Source organism: Phodopus roborovskii, unplaced genomic scaffold (genome assembly GCF_943737965.1).
Source record: "Phodopus roborovskii unplaced genomic scaffold, PHOROB, whole genome shotgun sequence".
Classification (NCBI taxonomy): Eukaryota; Metazoa; Chordata; class Mammalia; order Rodentia; family Cricetidae; genus Phodopus; species Phodopus roborovskii.
In genome coordinates this window covers 29626287-29647783 of record NW_026126409.1, presented here as the reverse complement: position 1 = coordinate 29647783, position 21497 = coordinate 29626287, and the positions used below count along the sequence as shown (strand labels likewise).

Genomic DNA, 21497 nt, shown 5'->3' with positions numbered 1-21497 from the left:
TTGACTGCTATTGGTGGTTTTGGATGCACTGTCAGTCATCATGCTTCAGACCTTCCAGTGGGTCTGGCCTAGCCTGGTTGCTTTTGTTTAGTGCTCATGGCTGTGGGTTGTGAATGCTTCGTGGCATGGGCTTCAGATTTCGTTCCACAGGCACAAACTCTTATCCAGACAGTCACAAGAGTGGTCCTTTCTCCTGGTCTCCATACTTTAAAAAAAAATTAGTTCAGGTATAAAAAAGATGCAAACTTTCATAGTTAGTGAACAGTCCTTCATTGAGAGCTCAGAATTATACTGCCAAGACACTAATATTTGCTATATCAACAGGGGTTCAGTCCCTAGGGGTGCTTCCCTCCAGCAACTAGAGAGGTCTAAGCTAATGGCCATTCTGATGATAAGCACATTTAAAGCTGGTTGTTCATTTAGATTCAATAAACTGTCAACAAGAGGCTGACAACATGGTTTTTTTTTTTTTTCTTTTCCTCCAGGCTGGTAAATGGGGTCTTTCTATAGTAGAACAAGGAGCCACCCATGGGACTAGCCTGATAACTCTGGCTCTGTGCCACCAGGGCGTCTGGCACAAGCGGATATTTAACTCCTAATATCTGTCTTGTCTATTAAACAGCATGGATCCATGTGAAAACAAGAGATAGTGTCTCTGATGGCTCAAGGACATTTACATCAATACAAAGTATATTGTGTCCTGAACCCCACTGCTTCTATAACACCCTTTTATCCCTGCCCTGATGTATCTGAAAGGCAAAGGGCAGTAGGCACAGACTGAAAGAAACTGCACAGCTGACAAATGTCTGGGTTGTGCTATGTTCAGGGTAGGGAAGATGCAAGTTAACAAGGCCTCCTCATGTGATTGCATTGTGATACTGTAGAAGAACCTCAAAGCCTCAGTTTCTTAGGGTTATCCCAGGGATGCTGCTGCTGGATGTATTTCAGATAGAATAGCACCCTGAATTCCCACAGGTGTTTTCAGCACAGCTATATTGCAAAGGCTTTGCCTAATGAGCTGCCCAGTTTGCAGGAAATGGGGCTTTTCCTTCTACTGCTAATGTACTGCAACATCATGGAGACCCGACTGTACAGAAAGCACAGGGCAGGAGGGCTGCCCTGCCTGGGTGACACTCCTACCACAGAGCCCTGGCATGTAACCAGACTCCAAGTTCCTGGTGAAGGAAGCCTGGTTTTGTCCTCCTACCTACTTGACTGGATGACACAGAGGTCACAGTACTCAAGTGCAAACTTTCCAATGCCTTATGAACCTTGTACAATGTGTGTATGTGTAGGGAGGGGAGGCACACTATATAGCCAACAAACCAGAGTACTGCCTGGCTATGGCCACCTGGCCGGTAAGTGACTGGAGCTATCACCAAGACTATGAGCTTTAATTCTGGAAGTTCTGTGGTTGCTTATTTACAACTTATAGTTGTTTTGTCTCAGTTTAAAAGCAGCCCCTTTGGTTTCTAGTACAACAAAAACAAACAAGTAAAACCCTCCAGCCAACAGGATGTGTCTTCTGTAGACTCTACAGCATATATTCTGTGTGAATATTTGTACACATGCTTTCCCCATAAGTCCATCTGGGGAGAAGGTTGTAGCCATCCCACAGTCTCTGCTTTTCTGGGCTTGATTAGAGAATGAAAAACCCCTGCAAAATCAGATCATTATAGATTTTCTGCAGGCTTTTTGGATTTAATGGCCTCTTGCTGTTCTTTGAAGTAAAACCCACTTAATTCTGCAATGACAGTTAAGAACTCTCACTTGGGACAAGGATGAGGCTCAGCTCAACCCTAAAGGCTTTTCAACAAAGCTCTACAGTAATGCTATTGGGAGTGTTTTTGGTTGTACATACCAGAAAACAGACTAAAAACCAATGAACTATATGTACACATAAATGAGTAAACTCTGTGGTTTATGAATTATACATCTGAGATGCTTTCTAAAACATTGTTGACTTCATCAGCAAAGTCAAACATCACACAAAGGAAGGAAAAACAAATTTCTATTTTGCTGCTTGAAATGTGTCTGCCCTCGGGACTCTTCAAGGTTTTTGCACACACAGTTGAAGTTGGCTTTGGGCTATCACAACTATAGGGCCAGAATCTGCAATGAGGAACTGGGGCTGGTGGGACTTGGGAACTCACTTGGAACAGGGGCTGATCACAGTTGGTGTAGGTGGGTAAACCAAGGCCACATTCACTCGCTCGCTGCCATTCTTGGGGCAGATGATCTCTGCCACCCCTTCTGGCCTGGGCTGGCTCAGCAACTCCCCTGCAAAGAACAGAGAGAAAACCCATTACCAAACAGGTCCAAAAGAGTGTGACTTGTTCACACAGAGAAACGTACCACTTTCAAAGGGGCAAGGGAGGCAGAGGCCAGCAGTAAGGAAATCAGCAATGGTCTATAGACATGGAGACAGAACCAACACATAGCCAGCACAGCTGGACTACAGGGTTCTAGTTCCAGCTGCCTTCCTGCTCAGCACACTGCCATGGAGAGGCTCTTCTGTGATGATGGTAGTAGTGAGAAGGTGTGCCTCCAGCAAGGGAAGCACCTGCTACAACCACCTTTCTTTACATTCAGACTCCCAAGATCCTCATGCCAGCCAGGCAGGGCTGCCAATGAGAGGCTCCTAATTGCGATTTGGGAATATGGGGCTTCAGCAGAGCTAGCAGGCTCACAACAAAGCTCTGTGCAAATGATCTGGACATGTGGCAGGCTCAAGGTGTTATCAAGGTAAATAGCAGGACCACAGTCCAGCCTCCTGGAGCAAGAGGATTTCCCGAATGCTGAGTCGAAATCACACAGTATTACCACATAACTAACAGGGCCTAGTAGAAACAGGTGATTAACTTAATGGATTAACTCAATACCTAAAGGAAATCAGACACTGGGCACACCTGCACATCATCTCTCTGCCATGAGATCATTAGCTGTTCAGGAAGAGCAGCAACTTCCAGTTCTTAGCTTCCTCCTCCTGGCAGGTCCCTCATCTGGGAACCCTGTCCTTCCTTGTTCTGTCCTCAGGCCCAGCCCTTCAGGTTTCGCTGCTTAGAGTACTCAGTCAACAGTGCCTGGCCCCTGACAGCCCTTGTTTTTGCCTGGTGGCCCTGCTAAGCCTAGAAGTAAATAACCCAAACCAGGGACACAAAAGGCATGCCAAATAGGGGAAAGACCCAACTGAAATTCATTAGTTTTGTTGCGCATTTGAAATTCTAGAGACTCCAGTGTGTGCTGACATATAATGACAGAAAGTTCTTTTGCTTCAAATCCTGTAGATGGGCCAGCAGGTGGCTTGGTGTGTTATGTACTTGAGGCAAAAGCCTGATGACCTGAGTTTAATCCCCAGAACCCACATAAATGTGGGAGCAAAGAACTAACTCCACAAAGTTGTCTTCTGCCTTCATTTACCCACCATGGCATGCATAGTCACACATGTGTGCAGGCACGCATGCACACACATATGGGCACGCTCTCTCTTTCTCTTAAAATGTTGTTATTTCTAAATACCTCACTGTCAACTGAGCTTGCAATGATGGAGTAGATCAGAAACCTGGAGTAGATCAGTGTATCCTGTCCCACTGAGGGCTCATCCTCATTTTACAAATGAAGAAGCTGCTGCCTCACTTAGGGTTTCTATTGTTGAGATAAGTACCATGACCATAAACAAGTCCAGAGAAAGGGGTTAAAGCTTACTGCTTTCACACTCCATTGCAAGGAAAGTCAGAGCAGGAACTCAAACAGGGAAGAAACCTGGAGACAGGAGATGATGCAGAGGCCATGGAGAAGAGCAAGCTTATTGGCTAGCTCAGCCTACTTTTTATAACCTCCAGGACCACCAGGCCAGAGATAGCACTGCCCACAGTGAGCTGGGCCCTCCACACTAATCATCAATCAAGAAAATGTAACCACAGGCTTGTCCAAAGGCCAATCTGGTAGGCACATTTTCCTCACCTGAGGTTTTTGTGAGACTGAAATAGGAAAAGTATACCTTGCAGGTTAAGGGTTGTGTTTGCACTAAAGACAGTTAAGAATAAGTTCCTGTTTATTCTATGTCTGACCCATCCACACTGGATGCGCTTGATCACATGTGGGCAGGAAATATGTCAGGATGTATGCTTGCTCCTGATTGGACCTGATGGGAAATTCAACGAATTAGGGCTTTTGCCTTTTTAGGCCCCTGCAAAACATAACTCAAGGCCATTTTCTGGGAACCCAGAGGTGGACCTGGCTAGAGCCCATCCACCTGGCCACTATTTAATTAAAGCTTGCTCAAATTTTGGCTCAAAATTGTGGAACTGGTTTTTCTCTCGTGACTCTCAGGATTAACAGTTCTCTCTTCCAGAATGATTATGGCTTGTGTCAAACTGACATAAAACTAGCCAGAACACAACTGCTCAGGGAAGTTATAAGATGTCGCCAGCAGCAGGGGATAACTAGTGACAGACATGGGGACAGGGGCTTGGAAACTCTGTTACCAGTCTCCATTGCCTTCCTAAGGCAGGGGCTGCCTCCCCATCCAGGGTGCATTTTTTTCTGGAGGAACTGCTTAATATTACTATTTTAGAGTGAATGTAGGCACTCTTGCATTTTATACTTTTAGAGGCACATTAATTCCCCAAATGGAACATTTTTTCTGTGACTTTGCACAATAAGAACTGAATCTAATTTTAGTCCATTCACCAAATTACTGCAGACATAAAAGTATTGCAAACGTCAATCCGGCACCATTAGCTGGTCATGTGGACACCTATGTGTCAGAACTATGAGTCCTCCAACACCAGCTAGGAAATGATCAGAAGCATAAAGATGCCAGCTACAAATGGAAACACTAAGTGGTGTCAAAGCAACACGACGACAGACCCAAGTAAGAGCAAATCAGAGCTCGCTCACACCTGGAAGCCATCCAGTCTAGCATCACTGGTTAAGCCAGATGTCTGCGTTTTAACAGAGCTGCTAAGAGCTGTGAGTCTGGGCAGTTCAAGCAGCCTACAGTGAGTCACAGAACTACCAGGGTCCCCAGGGACAGAGTACTTTCAGTTGGTCCTGGCCAGCCTCTCCTGGCTCCTCTTTGGTATTTTTTAATTAGAATCCCAAGATCACACCGAAGTCTGAGCACAGCTTGGGCTTCTCTGTTTTCCCCTTGGAAATTCTCCCCGATTGATTGCCATGGCACACAGGCCTCAGCTCCATCTGCTCTGAAGTGTCTGTGTACCCAGATAACGACTGCAGGTGCCAAGCCCTACGCCTCGTGCGGGTCCCTGGCACCAGCCACACACAGCTGTTCTATTGCTGAAGATACTGTAGTCTTTGGTGAGCACAAGGCCAGTTTATTACAAGACAGAGCTGGAAATAAACTGCAGATTTTTTTTTAAAGCATTGGTTACCAACGTCTTTAAAACCAGCAGCCTCACTGCCCCCGGGTAGATGGTTTGGTTTAGGTCCATGCTGTGGGTGTGGCTTATCCCTCAAGGGCCATATATTGCAGGTTTGTCCTGCATGTTAAGATTCTGAGAAGAGCTGGAGACAAGAGGAAAATCCTTAGGTTAATCACCACCATGTCCTTAGAAAATGGTGGCACTCCTTTCCCATCTCTGGTGGTGTTTAAACTTTCTGCCTCCAAAAATGAACTAAATAAACCCGTTTCTCTATACAGTTAGCCTGCCTCGGGTATTCTGTCATAGTAAAGGAAAAATGGAGGCACATGGAAGTAGAGCATAAAGTAGAGGGTACATGTGAAAAATTTGCCTGATGCAAAATCAAAATAATAATGAACCTGCAAACAGATCATAATCTCAAGCGCATCCATACCACCAACAATCTACTGCACAGTGTCAGCATTCTCAGGAGTGAAGAAATATGCACAGTTCTATATTAACAGTAGAAATTCAAAAAAAATGGTCAGAAATGCATATGTTATGGAGGGAAACAACAGGTCTAAGCGTCCTTAACTTGAACACAAGCTAGAGCCTAAGATGCACACTGTGTATAAGGACTGCTTCAAGGCATGCCTGTGACAGCAGGAGCTCAGCACCAAAAGGAGAAGACACACTCACAGAACACTCTGTGTTGTGCTTCTGGACAGCAAGAGAGTTCACCTGAGATACTGCCAGACCATGGAAGTAAAGAAGCCAAAATACCCAGCTAGCGCCATGAGCTGGGAGCTCCTCAGATGTCCAAATGCAGTCCCCAGAGTGGCAGGTTTGGCAGTTAGGTGCTGCAGACTTTAAAAGCTGGAGTCTTGAGGTGGTCATTGGAGGCATGCCAGTTGGAATCATGGAGCCCAAGTTGTCTCCTCTTTGCCACACACACTCACACAGACACAAACATATACTTACACACACATACACACACACAGAGACACACACAGATACGAACACACACATACATACATACAGACACAAGCATACACACACACATATAGTGACACACACACATACATAGAACACATGTGGGGGTGTGGACAGCCAACCAGCCAAACACAAAATAAAAATATAATACAAGGGAAGCTTACAGGGTATATAATAAAGTTTACCAGCAGTCACAAGAGGAATTAGTGGTATCAGAATCTGAACCAAGAACCACAGAATTCAACTCTTAAACATTGCATCAAAATGTCCTGTGACAGGGATATTGTGATTATTAAATTAGATAACACATGAAAAACACCAAACATGCAGTCTGCCATCTGATAAGTTTGAAGCAATATTGCAACAGAGATAAGATTCTATAGAAGCTTCATCTTCCAAATATATAAAGAATTCACATAAACACACCATCAGCAACAGATCGCCTGCAGTAAGACAATCCGGTAGACAGTCAGTTATCACATGCAAAACTTTGCCTCAACAGAAATTTAAAACATTCAAATGAAAATGTTTGATTGTATAATACATCTGTAATCCATAGCAAAGTAAGCTAAAATAGTAATTCCCAGAGTGGGTGGGCACTATAAAAAGTTAATTTTGCAGAGGACATTACAAAAGAGGCATTTACAAGTACCTGGTATAGTTCCATTTCTAAAATTCTCTTAAGGGGGCTGGAGAGATGACTCTGCTGTTTTTAAAGAGTCCTTCTTCTGTCAGAGAACCAGAGTCTGGGTCCTAGCACCCGTATCAGACAGCCCTACACATCTGTAACTCCAGATCCAGGGGATCTGACACATCCCTTTTGACTTCTGTGGATATCTACACAGAGAGAGAGAGAGAGAGAGAGAGAGAGAGAGAGAGAGAGAGAGAGAGAGAGAGGAGGGAGAGGGAGGGAGGGAGGGAGGGAGGGAGGGGGAGGGAGGGAGGGAGGGAGAGAGAGAGAGAGAGGAAGGGAGGGAGGGAGGGAGAGAGAGGGAGGGAGAGCCTTCGTAAAGGAAGCAGGCCTTTATTTCTGACCAAAAAAAAAAAAAAAAAAAATCACAGGATTGCTCTATTTATAATTTGGTAACACCCTCAAATGTCCTGCAATAGGGACATAGGGACATGCTATTGTAACACACAACAATAAGGGATACTTTGTAGAACATGAAGGTTACAGGGATGGCATTTCCATGTAAATCTTGAAGCGTTGTCTAACATGAATGCAGAGTGAATGGGCCCTTGGTGACTAAATGGTCTTAATTATTTACTTATTAACCAGTAGCTTTAAGTGCTGGTCTTTCTCCTTTCTGGAAGAAAGTGTATACTTGTGGTCATTGGGGAGGATGCAGAAGAGCAGCCTCCTGAATGCAGCATTGTGTCTGCTGAGGCCACCATGCAGCCTTCTGTGTGTCCCAACACTGTGGAGAACTGCTGCATTACTCAGGCTCAAGATTTGTGCCAGGAGAATGACAGGCAACTCTTAATAAGTGCTTTTCCCTCAGTTAAAGAACAGAACACCAGGTCCCATTAGGACATTTGAAAAAAAAAATCATTGAAATGCGCCCTACCCCCTATCCCATCAGGGCTCTCCACTACTGTACATATTATGTAAAAAGATTAAAAATTTATCATAACATATCATAACAGCAATGTAAGCCATTGTGTTGAAAGTCAAAAATGTTTGCTCAGTACAAATAACTAGGTCTAGGTTAAAGATGCCAGGTATAAATATCATGCAAAACAAAACAAAGCTGTCCAGAACTTATAAAATTCACACATGATATCTAGGGAGAAAACGAGTGTCCAGACCATAAAAGACACTGAGTGAATGAATGAAAGAATAGGAGACAGATTGCTCAAAGTCCAGCTTAGTAGAAATAAACATCACCTACATGCAGGATGCAGGATTTAACAGCCAATGGGGAGATCACAAGAGAATTTTAAACACTGAAAAGAAATATTGTTCAGGGGGAAGAAATCTGGGAGTGAGGGTAGTCCTCCATGAGGTTGGCAGTATGTGGTACAGGTCCCTGGACTGTGAATTTTGGCCCCTGCATTAACCCATTCAAACTAGTCCATGGTCAGTTAACCAACTAGCAGGCTGGAATTGACCCCAAAAATCACAGGGCGTGGGGACAAGGGGTGTTACTGGTTAAAGGTGAAACACTCCCCACAGGCTCATAAGCTTGAACTCATGATCCCCAGCAGGTGGCACCGTATTAATAGGCTGTGTGGTGTAGTCTATCTGAGAAGTAGGGCAAATGTAAGCCATTAGGGGCCAGGCTCTGAGGGCTTCCAAGCCCTGCTTGGAACCAAGCTCTCCACTTCCTGTCTACTGCAGCAGGGTCACCTGCTACATTATGGAAGTCTGCCATGGTGGTCTTGTCATGCCATCCCTGCCTTGGTGGACTACATCTCACCTAGACTATAGCACGAGTCCTTTCTCCTCTAAGTTACTTCTGCCAAGTCTTACAGCACAGTGAAAAAGCAATTAATGCAAACAATGAGCATGCTGTAGATCTACAGGGAATCTCAATGGGGTACAGAATAGAGTTCTTGGGAAACTACTCCCCTCATCAAAACTCTGAAGAGAGTTACTGTGGGACTCACTGGGAAACTGCCTGGGGCACAGGCAGAATCAGCTGAGATCTGCTGGCCCTTTAGTAAGTCATCAGGCCACAAATTCTTTTAAGGAGTTCTGGGATGCAGAGAGTGGCCCCTAAACCTACGAGGGGTTGTACTGTTCCTGGTCACAGGGTTTGGCTCAGAAGGCAGCTTTTGAAATCACTTGGATAAGATAGGGGCACTTAAAAGCTGGCCATATCCCACAACGAAAGGCAACTGCAAAAATTGTCAGCATCAAAAAAGGTGAGTTCCCAGCTACTCCTTAGCTCTTCCTGTGATCCCAGCACTCAGGAGGCAGAGGCAGAGGCAGAAGAATTTTGAATTTGAGGCCAGCCTGGTCTACATAGTGAGATATTATCTCAAAATAAATAAATAACAACACAAGCCAACCAAGTCACTGCAGCAGCAACAACAAAATTAAATCATCACCCTCTTTTAAAATAATGACTATTTCATCATGAATCCCTGAGCTCTGTCAATTTTACAAGGATGAAGAAATTGTTATGTCCTCCATCTCTTTGTTCAGTTCTTATGTCTATTATGATTCTGAATGGTCCATATTCAGTGAGTGTTTATGATCCGGTCATAACTTCCAACTGCTTCAAAACATGCTCCAAAGGGTTGAGAGGTGACAGTTACAGGTAGAAGGAGAAGCGATGATCATAATGACGACCTCTTGGGTGACTCACAGCATCCCCACCCTGTAGTGCAATCTCCTTGGGTACATGTGACTGTCACCTTTCACTGACCCTCTGTAACAGGTGTCGCATCTGGGCAACAAACTCAGTTTTCTCTGACATTTGCTTGCTAGTTGCACAAGCTTCTCCCCCTTGTTTGAGAGAAAAGAGAAAGGGACACTAAATATCTCGGTACATTAATCGAAGAAGAGTTCCATTTGGTCCATGGGAGTCCCTGGATTGTAATCACCCAAGATTCTTCTCAACTAATAAGGGGTGACCAGAAAGGCTCAAACCAACTGCCAAGGTGTCCCTTTACAGACTTTTATCTGGGGGCAATGTCTGAAGGAAGCCATGGCAAACAGGGAAATGCCACTGGAGAACAGAGAAAAGATCTGGTGAAAGGTAGAATGAAGATAGGTAGGCAGGGCTAGCCTAGGCTGAAGGAACACTCCATTCGGGTGAGAGAGAATGCACTCTACCCTCATACACAGGGCACGTGTCCCCAACTCCACATTCCTGAATGAAAGTAGAACAACGAACAGTGGTGCTAATTTTGTGGTCAGGTGGATTTGTCACTAGCTGTGTCACTGTCTACGTGACACTTTCTGGATTGACATCCTATGATAGCACATCATACATGAGTCAAGGCCCCTCCCTAGGTCTGTAGCAGGGAAATTAACTACTGACTGCTGCTTTCTGCTAGGTGTTTCCAAATGATGCCTGGACTACAAAAATGACTCTATTATTTAAAAAGAAAAGAAAACCTTTCTCTCATAATTAGAGAAAGCAGAAAACTTTTTTTTTTCTTTTTGAAATAGAGTCTTACACCATCACCAAGTCTGAAGGAAAACCACTATGTGTCCCAACCTAGTCTAGATTCACAGTAGTCCTTGTAGCTAGCACATTAGTGGTGCGAGTCATCGTGTCCAGCTACAAAATCTGTTTCCTATTTTTGATGAAAATAAAATATAGATGGTGAAGTTGAAGACATAGTATAAGACCACTCCTAATTCTGCCAGCATTAACTAATAACTCTTTATAGAGGTACTTATAGTTGAATATACATAATGAGTATTTTGGGTAAATATTTTAATGTAAATGTTCTATCTAATATTCTGAAAGATCAAAGGGTGGGGGGCTTGGATCACAGAGCCTGTTCTAAAACAGGTGGCAAAAAGTTCACCCAGGAGAATTAAGGGGCAAAAGTACTAAGGGGCAAAGATACTAACAGGCAAAGGTATTAAGAGAGTTTCATCCCCAAATCCACCTGAGGTTAGCCCTTTCTCTCACATCACAAACTTAGCCCTTTTCATATGTTTGTTCTTTTATCTCCAATCCTCACTGCATCTCTGCCCTTGGTGATGTGAACTTCCCTTTCCTCTGGCTCTCAGGCCTTCAGTGAAACACCATGTAGGAGCATCCCCAAGGCCCCAGGGATGAGACCCAGCTGGAGACTTCAGAAAGAAGTCTTGAAGTATGGGGCTCTAACACAGAGTAGTATTGCTGAGGTCTGAATAAACATCTCAGGACAGCAGATCAACATGGCTCATTCTGAGTGAACACAAGAAAGGACACGAGGGAGGCTAAGGGAAGCTGCATCACTTACGAGGATGGGCTTTGCTTTGAGTTCAAAAGAGAAATGAGCAAAAGATCATTTTCTGTCCAAATTCTTTTAACTAGCTACCCTCAGCATCTTCACCAGTCCCAAATCAGCCCAGATACTATACAAACAACAAAGTTTGGTGAGGAACGAGGGCCCTCTGCTTTAGATCCCACAAGAGAATTCTCTAGAGCAGTGGTTCTCAACATGTGGGTTGCGACCCCTTGGGGGAGGCTGAATGACCTTTTCACAGGGGTCACATATCAGCAGACATCCTGCATATTAGATATTTACATTATGATTCATAACAGTGGCAAATTCACAGTTATGAAGGAGCAACACAAAAAGAATTTATGGTGGGGGAGGTCACTAAAACACGAGGAACTGTATTAAAGAGTCATAGCATTAGGAAGGTTGAGAACCACTGCTCTAGATGGGCTAAAAGTAAGTCACCTTACTTTCTGGAGAAAGCAGAGCCATGGGAACTATATAAAGCTCAGGGATGGGATGAGAGAAGAAATCTTGATTAAATGGTAGCAAACTTAGTGACAAACTCTCTCTATCCAAGAAAGACAAAGGGCTGTTCAAAAAAGTTCAGGAAAGTAAACCAACAGGGGTCCTGAAATCTGAGGCCAGCTAAGGCTTCTACAATATGGCTCTCCATGGTGCAGTGGAAGCTGCTCACTCACGTACACACCTCGATATCCACAGCAGTATGTGTGCACACATAGTAGTCACGTCCCCGAGTCAAGAGTTGACTGACCAAGCTGCTAGCTCAACCTCTGCTGTCCACAGAAGCCCTGCCCCTACCATGTTCTTAGAACACAGAGGACATACCAATCTGTCTTCCTCCTTTGCCCTTGAAAGTCGCAGGCAGAGTGTGACCCCAATTCATCCATCTGGAGGGCAGAGGAGTAGAAGGCCCTTGTGTCTTCCTGATGTCCCAGTCAACCCCATGCACCTTCCCTCAGAGCGTGTGCCTGCCACTTGGCTTATTTTCAGGGCTAAGGGTTTATATAAATACAAATCCACCCAAGAAAGGAAAACTATTTCTCTTTTTCCTGCTCTGGCTAAAGTTCCAGAGCACTTGGCTGAGGATTAGACAGGCAGTGGAGATCAAAGTGTGCTGAGGGCTGGGTAGGGGGAGGGGGGAGCAGAGCCTACCTCCCCCCCCCCCAAAGCCCTCCCTTCTCCTCACACTCAAACAAGATCATAAAAAGCCTGCTCTGCTGGCTGAAGCATTTTCAAAAGTGACAGCCCATGTGTGTAGCCTGTCACCTATTTCCGGAAAAAGGTTCCAGGCTCTGAGACTTTGATGTGGACAGCGCGGAAGAGTTCAGACTGGAAGATTCCCTCTCCAGCATTAGTGTTTAGTGGAAAGCAAAAGGAAGTTTTATGGCTTGCAATTTGAGCTGCTGGCCCAGAGGCCTTATCAGCATCCTTCTGGCTCTGCAATAGGAAGGGGGCTGGGAGCTCCCCAGAAACATGCATTCACTTCTTGTCTCCTAACAAGGGAGTAGGAACTTCTGTGACTTCATTCCCCTTCTCCCCAGAAGAAAGCAAAGAGGAGAAACGAAAATCGAAGGAGGGGATGTTTCTTAAGGGGTTGGAAGACAGAAAGATCACAGGCCTGGAGTGAGACACAGTGCTTCAAGGCCAAGTGGAACCTGGACACAGCATTGCTTCATTATTTCGCACATGAATGCTACCCACATGTATGAGCAGGCTGAGAAGGGACATCCCCACTCTCCTTAGGCTCCTTATCCTTGACAGCTGAGAGCTGCAACTGTGAACAAGAGTGAGTTCTCTTTCTATGTGCTTCACTATGGAGCCCAGGCTGCCCTCCAACTAGTGATCCTCGACTGCAGTCTCAGGAGTACCGGGGTTTTAGGTGTATATCAGCATGCATAGCTCTTTATTTCTCAGATATAGATATATATATATCTATCAGCAAACACAGGCAGGAGATGTCCAAACCCACATGGATAAAGCTAGGGGACAGCCCTGAAAGCACCCAGGTCAGAACATAAGTATGGAGGTCACCAGAGAATAGGATGCTGTCCTGACAGACCACCTCTTGGCAGGGACTCCATCAGGTGAAGAACTCTCTGCTCTGCTCCATGTTGCTGAATGGGTGGCAGGGGTGGGTGGGTAGTTTGTTCACACTTTTTAATGAAGGTATTCAATACAACCATGAGTGTGGAGCCCTATATGGCTTAACCATTACTGAATGACTCTGCCCTCCAATATCATAGCAGTGGGTCTTAGATCCACATATATAGACTTAGGAGGACACCAGTACAGCCAGCACCAGTTTTCAAGAACAGCAAATTGCTTGACAACAAGAAGAATACATTGTGTCTTTTCGTCTCCACAAGTTCCACACTACTGAACTGGGGCATCTCCCAGATTGCCTTTGCAGGAAAACAGAAATGTCACTCAAGTACATCTCACTCTTTTTGTCTGAGATTCTTCTGCTAGCATCTATTTATGGCTATTGCATTTGGGACCCACTGGGATGGTTATAAAAGAATGTCCTGTTGGATCAAACCCAAGTCGGAGCTATACAGTCACCTAAGTGGCACTAATATTAACAACCTAGCATCTAATAAGTGAGAGGCACCATCATTTACCAATGGCTGTTAAATGCTGTAGGTCCAAAGAGTTAAAGATAATTGATGGTTATAAATTCTGGAGGGGAAGCAGTAATAATGGATGTGTATCTCAGGACTACTAAGGGCAAACATGGAAGAGCTGATATTTAGGGTAAACAGCTCACCTACCTCAAAATCAACACAGGAAGCCTGACTGCTCCCTGCTCTCCTTTCTCCGGGTTAGGAGTGTTAGAACTTAAACATGAAACACAACCGTTTACCTAACACTATTACACCAAACTCCCAGGAGATCAGGCTGGTGGTGTGAGTGAGGACAGTGGCTCCATGTGGATCAAAGCACATGAGAAGTTAGTAGCAGTCTCAAAAAATTAGTTCAGTGGGGCACTATTTTACCTCCATCTGCTCTAAAAAAAAAAAAATACCATTTTTTTTGAGAAATTGAACTGAAAAAAATGAATAACTACTATAGGAGTTTCTATTATCTATTGAGGAAAATGCCCTTAGTTTATTAATGGAAGAAATAATAATAATAAAACAAAAAGCACTTTGTTTCTGGGGCTGAGAGATTGTACCAAATTACATCTAAGTGCTGTTAAGGAGAGTTCCGCTGTGTCCCTCTAAGGATGCTAAATAATCTAATGAAGCTGTTTAAAGTGAAAACATACAGGCACTCACTAGTTCACACTTGATTTTCAAAATTGGTGACTGGCCCTCTTCTCCTCAGCCGCCCCCCCACACTGGCACCTCTAATAGTGACAATGAAGTCAGGTACCCATTGCCTGATACCTTGAATTCCAGCTCAGTCTCTTGGCAGCCTTGCTATTCACAAGCTCATAGGAGTGTGTCTGTCCTGTTTCCCTGGCTACAGCTCCAACCTGCATGTCTCCAATCTCAGCCCTGTGTTCTGCCAGGGACTGAAGGCATGAAGGAATTATGGCCACCAATATATTTCAGAACACTGTGGGCTTTGTGGACCAGCCTGGAAGTCCAACCAGAGCAGAATATATAGCCCTGAGACAGCCATGGATTAAGAACTATTTGAGAATGCAGCCCCTTTATGGCTAAAGGTATTTCATATAATCCAACAGCAAGTCTTTTCTACATATACTGCACAAACCTACTGAAAGGGACTTCTGAGACATAGAGTCACAAGAAAACTTTAGTGGAAATTAGTCTTATACCCACTTCAATGCTCAATGAATCTCCAGATGTTTTCATAATGCAAAATGCACTGGTGTCTGAATGTGTGTGTGCGAGTGTGTGTGTGTGTGTGTGTGTGTGTGTGTGTGTGTGTGTGTGTGTGTCTGTCTGTCTGTCTGTTGAAAAGTTAACTTATATTCTTACCCACTGTGATACTGGGAATTTCTGGGTTCACTGAACCTCATTTCTCTTAACTGTTAACTGTGATAGAAATTGCCTACTTTGTATTTCATAGGAATGCTAAAGGAATTTAAATGACAACATTCTCACTGACCTAATCCTAGGGCCAGCACAGAACAGCAGCTTGATAAATGTTTACTTCCTTCCTTTCTTGTTCAACTAAAATGTAAAAACTGAAGTTTCAGCAACTTCTGGAAACACAGTCATTATTGAAAGCAGCAAGCACTTCATTCAAAGTTCCCACTTACGTCTCTAAAAATCTCCATGTCTGCCACACCAGTCCTATTCTACCTCGAAAGCAGCCCTTGTTCTCTGAGGATTCCACTCTTTCATACATTTCAGGGGGAGGTATGTGTGTGTGTGTGTCCTCTACAGAAATGACTTCAGCAAGTCTCCTTCATGGTATTTGTTTTTGGGGTCTACCCACATACGAGGATCCGCTGTAGCACTGAGTTCTGAGCAAACGACCGAGGACTGTAATGAGATATTCACTTTGTCCACACCTGTGACACAGACCAGACTCATTGGGGGTGGGGACAGGGGTGGATGTTACCTGGGGGAACTAAGTCTGAGGAAGGGGCTTCAGGAGCTCTCTTGCTTGCAGCACAGGGACAGGAGAACATCTGGAGACATCCTTGGGACCAGGAACCTGCTGGTGTTCATCTATCTATGTTGTAAGTTATTTCTCCCTGAATAAACATCGATTCTGCCTATCTGTTTCTCCTGATCTTATTAAACCTCAATGGAAGACAGATAACAGGAGCACATGTAGAAGGCTGCTTAGATAAAACCATTTCTCACAAGGCGGCACTAGGCAGCCAGCTGAGAAAGGACTGGAGAGCTCTCTACGCAGCAACGATGTGTCTGGTGAACTTTTTTTTTACTTCAAAATAGGTTACAAGACAGTGTTTATACTATGCCATCCTTTGACACCCCCTCCCCCAGTGTGTGTGTGTGTGTGTGTGTGTGTGTGTCTGTGTGTCTGTGTCTATGTATTCAAGGCCAAAACCAAGGAATTCCAGGAAAGGAATGCGTGGGTAGGAGCAATGATGGTGTTCATTTCCTCATCAGACTTTCTGTATTTGGTTTTTTTTTTTTTGTTTGTTTGTTTGTTTTTTTTTTTTTTTTTTTTTTACAGATTTTCCTACTAAAAGTAAGACTCAGAATAATCTTTCTGGGCATGGTGGTGTGTGCCTTTAAGCCCAGCATTGGAAAGGAGAGCTGGGCGGATCTCTGTGAATTCAAGGCCAGCCTGGTCTACAGAGTGAGTTCCAGGACAGACAGAGCTACACGGTGAGACCCCTGTCTCAAAATCACCTAACAAGAAAAAAAAAAAAAAAAAAAAAAAAAAAAAAAAAAAAAAAAAAAGAAAGAAAGAAAGAAAGAAAGGAAGAAAGAAAATTAACTCAACAACTGTATGCATTTAATTGATTTCCGTGTCCTCCCTGGAACTGTGTCATGGTTGGAATCTGATGTGCCCCCCACATCATATTCTGAATGTTTGTTCTCTATCACGTGGCTAGGAGGGAGGTTGAGGAAGCTTTAGTAGGTGAACCTGGCTGCAGAAGAAGATCAATGAGGGGTGGGTGGACCTTTGAAACTTATGCCTAGCTCCAGTCCCTGCCCTGTGCTGGTTAACTGTGACTCAAATAGCTCTCCCTTGTGTCCTACCCTCATAAAAGGCTGCTGCATCATGCCCTTCCCAGGATAACAGGTTGAACTCCTCTAAGACAGGAGCCAAAGTATACCTTTCTTCTTTTCGCTGGCTTCTGTCAGGTATTATGGTCATAAAAATGTCAAAGGAACTCATATCAATGACTTGGGTTACATTTTATTAATTTCAAGACAGGGTTTCTCTATAGCCTTGGATCCTGTCCTGGAACTGGCTCTGTAGACCAGGCTGACCTGGAACTCACAGATATGTGCCTGTCTCTACCTCCCAAGTGCTGGGATTAAAGGCATGTGCCACCACCGCCCAGCTAATTAATATTTTTATTTCATATTTATGGCATGGGTGTTTTGCCTACATGAACATCTGTGTACCACATTCTTGTCCAGTATTTACAGAAGTCAGAAAAAGGCACTGGATTTCCTGGAACTGGAGTTAAAGGGAGTTATGAGCCACAGTGTAGGTGTTAGAAATCGAACCCAGGTCCTCTGGAATAGCAGCCAGTGCTCTTAGCTACTGAGCCACCTCTCCAGATTCATTGCTTATCTTTTAAATATCTTACTATGAAGGTTTGTTCATATATGCTAGTTTAAACAGTTAATATAGGCAGATTTTTAAAGAATATATTCACTTTCCCTTTCCCTTTCCTTCCTAAGCTTGCCTGATGTGTGTGTCTTCCTTATGCTTTTCAACCATTTTTCTTTTCCCACACAGTGGTATTTTGTTGATTTCTTCTCTTCCTCATATACTCTTACAATGAGCATAACTGCAACCTTTGTTTCTTTCCTCTGACACACCCTGTTAGCGAAGTGTACTTGTGATTAAGAGCCTACATTACCTAATTTCTATGTACTCCCAGTCATTCACACAAACTAAACTTATACACACCCCCCCTTCCTAAACAACAGCCTCACATCTCCATGGAGCTGAACTCTCACATCCCCAGGACAACCCTATGGTTGTCAACAGGCTCTCCTTCTTGGGTCCTGCCCCTTGTCTTAGGATAGAACTATATCTATGGTGCCCCTGACCAACCTCTAGCCTCTGGCAAGACCTTGAAATGATGGCTCTGGCCCAGCATGGAAAGTGATTCCAGGCAAAAGTTTCAATGCCCTTTGTATTGTGGAATTAAATAACCCAGGGCTCTGGTTGACTTTACCAACCCAAACCACACATTAGATTAGAAGATAGCATTAGTGGTAGAGAAAAATCTCTGGAGCACAGAGAAGCTTCTAGTTTCTTTGTCCTTCCCTTCCCTTCTACCTCTCAAAGCTGGCAGGCACAAGAGAGTCAGTCAGTGCATCAGAGCAGGGACAGTAGCTGGCCATTGTAACACGGACACACTCTCCACCTGCCAGGGGTCTGCAGGCCCAGCAGCCACTCCCTGCCCATCCCTAGGGTGTGCAGGAGCAGATGCCAGATGGGATACAGAATGATCTTGGGATGGGGGTGGAGGGGATTAGCGGCTCCTGTGGAAGCTTACAGATGCCTCTGAGGCCACCTGGCAGCAGATCCGAGAATCTTAATAAGGCAGGGAGGGGGAAATGGAACGGCACTTACACTAAGCCTATTTCCACCCTGCATTTCTTGGTTCTTAGATTTCAGCTGGGCAGATCTGCAGAACACAAATATATCTAGGCAAGGAGGCTGGCTTGGAAACGCTCACATCCCAGACACACTTTTGGTCTTTGGGGCAGTTCCAAGTCTCTCTGGATGCTGGAGGTTTTAAGAATACCAACCAATTATGCCACAGCCCCACATGAATCTGTTTAATGAGGGGATGTAGCATTTCAAAAGTTCACTAGATAGCAGCGATGGTTTGAAACTTCCTCAGGTATGTCTGTGGGGTATTGAATTATAGCAATGAAGCTGCTCCTCCACACTCAAGCCTGAGTTCACAGTGAGCAGGAGGCAGTTTCCCAGCCCATATTTTTTAGAAATCACCTAAGGCAGTCAGTTGTCACACTTGGCTGATGGCACTTCCCTTTTAACTTCCTTTTACTTGCAGTCTGAAAATGTCAAATGGGGAATTCCACAAATAAGCAGTCGCTAAGTTTTACACTGTGCACTGTTTGAGTATCATAAGAAAACCCCTCATTGTCTGTCTGTCTGTCCATCCAGGGACAGAAGTTACCCCTCCATCAGGGATTCCCCTCTTTACCTGTCACCTAGCCATTAGTCACTTAGCAGCAGCGAGCCCTGTCATACTGACTGTTGAAAAGCCCATGGTGCTTAGGTTCCAGAGACCTGTGTTGACCCTACAGGGGACCATGGCACAAGGACACTGATGCAAAGCAGGCACCCAAGCATAACAGGACAGATGAGCTCTGCTTTCCTGCAGCCATGCTGCAAGGGGGCACCATCAGCGGAGTGTTGGGGGCACTGGAGGCCTTGGAAGTTCAGCTGAAATGGGAAAAGGGCCCCGCAATAAGGGTACCTGCTGGAACAGGAGCTGATGAACTTCAGATAACCCTTGCATCAATGGGGCAGTGCACCACCATCAGCAGGGGGTGGCTTGCGGACCTACTACATTCTATCAGTGGGTCCCTGGCAACGGGTTTGATGGATCTGCCCTGAGTTTCTGTCCATGGGGCTGTTGCAAGGATCGGGTGGGATTAACACAGACAAGTGTTTACCAGGAGTTCCCAGTGACCCTGGCTGCAAGGCTATAGCAGGCTACAGTGGCAGCAACACACAGGATGGGGGAAAGGGTTGTAGCACAACAGTCACACTGATCCCCAGGGAGTAAGGAACTGGAGAGAGAGACAAAATTAATCTGATGGGGGAGTGACTGAAGCTAAGAGGCAGGAGGAGGTGTTCAGGTCCTATGTTGATGGGAGATGTCGTTCTGTAAATATGTTTCTAGTATTGGTTAATTAATAAAGCATTGTTGGCCAATAGGAAAGCAAGATAGGTAGGACTAGGAGACTAGGAGGAGAGAGAAAGTAAGAGGGAGGAGATCCAAGATGGTGGACTGACAGAGAGAAGAATACCAGCCCCTCTCTCCAGTAAGATAAGACCATGTGGAAGTACTTAGATTAATAGAAATGGTTAATATTTAAGACAGAGCTAGCTGATAAGAAACTAGTAACTGGCCTACAGCTTTATATCTAATACAGAGTCTCTGTGTGTTATTTGGGGCTGGCGTGGTGGTGGGACCAGACTTGCTACAGGGAAAAACCTACTCCTAGCACTATGTGACTGCAGAGAGATGTTTGGGGAGAAGGGGGCAATGCAGCTATGCTCGCAGCAAGAGACACAGGGGGATGATGGGGGGAGGGTGCAGCAAGTCTAGTAGCTTAGATGGAGACAGGGTACTTGTCTGTGGGAGGGGACAGGAGACTGAAATGGAGATGGGCCACGGGAATGGGGACAGAGGAATGAGACAAGTTAGGGACTGAGGATAATGAAGGACCTAAGTGAGTCAGGGAACCAAGATGGGGACAGAGGACCAAGGCAAGTTAAGAAACTAAGATGTGAACAGTGTGCTCAGATGGGGTTGGGGGGGCTGGGATAAGGACACATTGGATTCGGATGGAAAAGGGGACCAAAGTGGGAGTAAGTGGACCGAGATGGGGATAGAGGACCGAGATGGGGATAGTTGCAATGGGACAAGTGGCCAAGAAGAAGCCAGAGAAGTGAGATGGGCACAGGGTCTCAGATGGACTGAGGGGAAAGTGACAACTAAAATAAGATAGGATGTGCCCACAACCCGAGGACACTGTAGACAGACACTGAACCTGGGATGGGACAGAAGCAAGGTGACACGGGCTAGCCCCCAGGAAAAGCTGCAGTCTTTTTCCTGCCCTTAGACTCTAGAGATTGCTCGCCCCTCACCAGAACCCTGGTTTCCTACCTCAGATTAGCTCATCTGCTCTGACTAGGCCATAGTAGTTAAACACAGCTTTCAAGGAGTGTGAGCCTTTCTTGACAGCTGTTAGTACTTGCAAGTTATTGCATGGCTCTAGTAAGTTATTACAAAAAACCCTCTTGAAACCTTGGCTCTATGATGAACTTTTTTCTTTTCTACCCAGAGAATCCTGTTGAGGAAGCCTGGTAGACATCCCTGCCAGAGAGGAAACGGCAAAAGCTGGGCTGCAGCATTGGGCTCCAGTGCTGCCTTGCAACTAACTCCTCTCTGGCCAATCATGCACCCTTGGAGCTCAACGTCAGCTCTAAAAGGAAGAGACTGAACTTGTTGATGACAATTGGCTTCATTTCAATAGTCAGTGATGGATTAAAATACCTTTCAGATACATGTGCTACTTAATTTTCTAGGTGTCTCAAGTTCAAGTCCTTGTGAATTCAGTGTGAAGTACTGCAATCTCTGAAACTGAGCACACAACCATATCCTTGGCTCCCTCAATCCACCTTCCTGCCACTTCCCTAAGTCTGCCTCAGCACCCTTTTACCATTCAGTGTCCCAAGAAGGGCAACCTGTGACATTTTAGCAGACCCACAGTGGCTATGGCTGGGTGAAAAAGAAAATGGAAAGGAGTAGCAGCTAAGCCTGCCACCTTAGCCTGTGAGAACAAATCCGGACTGAGTGCTCACGCAGAAGGCTTACCA

At 45.0% G+C, this 21497-nt stretch overlaps 1 protein-coding gene across 2 annotated transcripts in view; it reads right to left on the bottom strand.

The window, feature by feature from the left end:
* Positions 1–21497, bottom strand: part of Mfhas1 (multifunctional ROCO family signaling regulator 1) — an 81972-nt gene that overhangs the window by 10829 nt on the left and 49646 nt on the right. For both annotated transcript variants that reach the window (XR_007834369.1, XM_051182273.1), the window contains exon 2: positions 2154–2280. Coding sequence is in view for 1 of the 2 variants with exons in the window: in XM_051182273.1 (XP_051038230.1) it covers positions 2154–2280 (127 nt within the window). In the remaining variant the exon portion in view is untranslated. The remainder of the gene's footprint in view (positions 1–2153; positions 2281–21497) is intronic.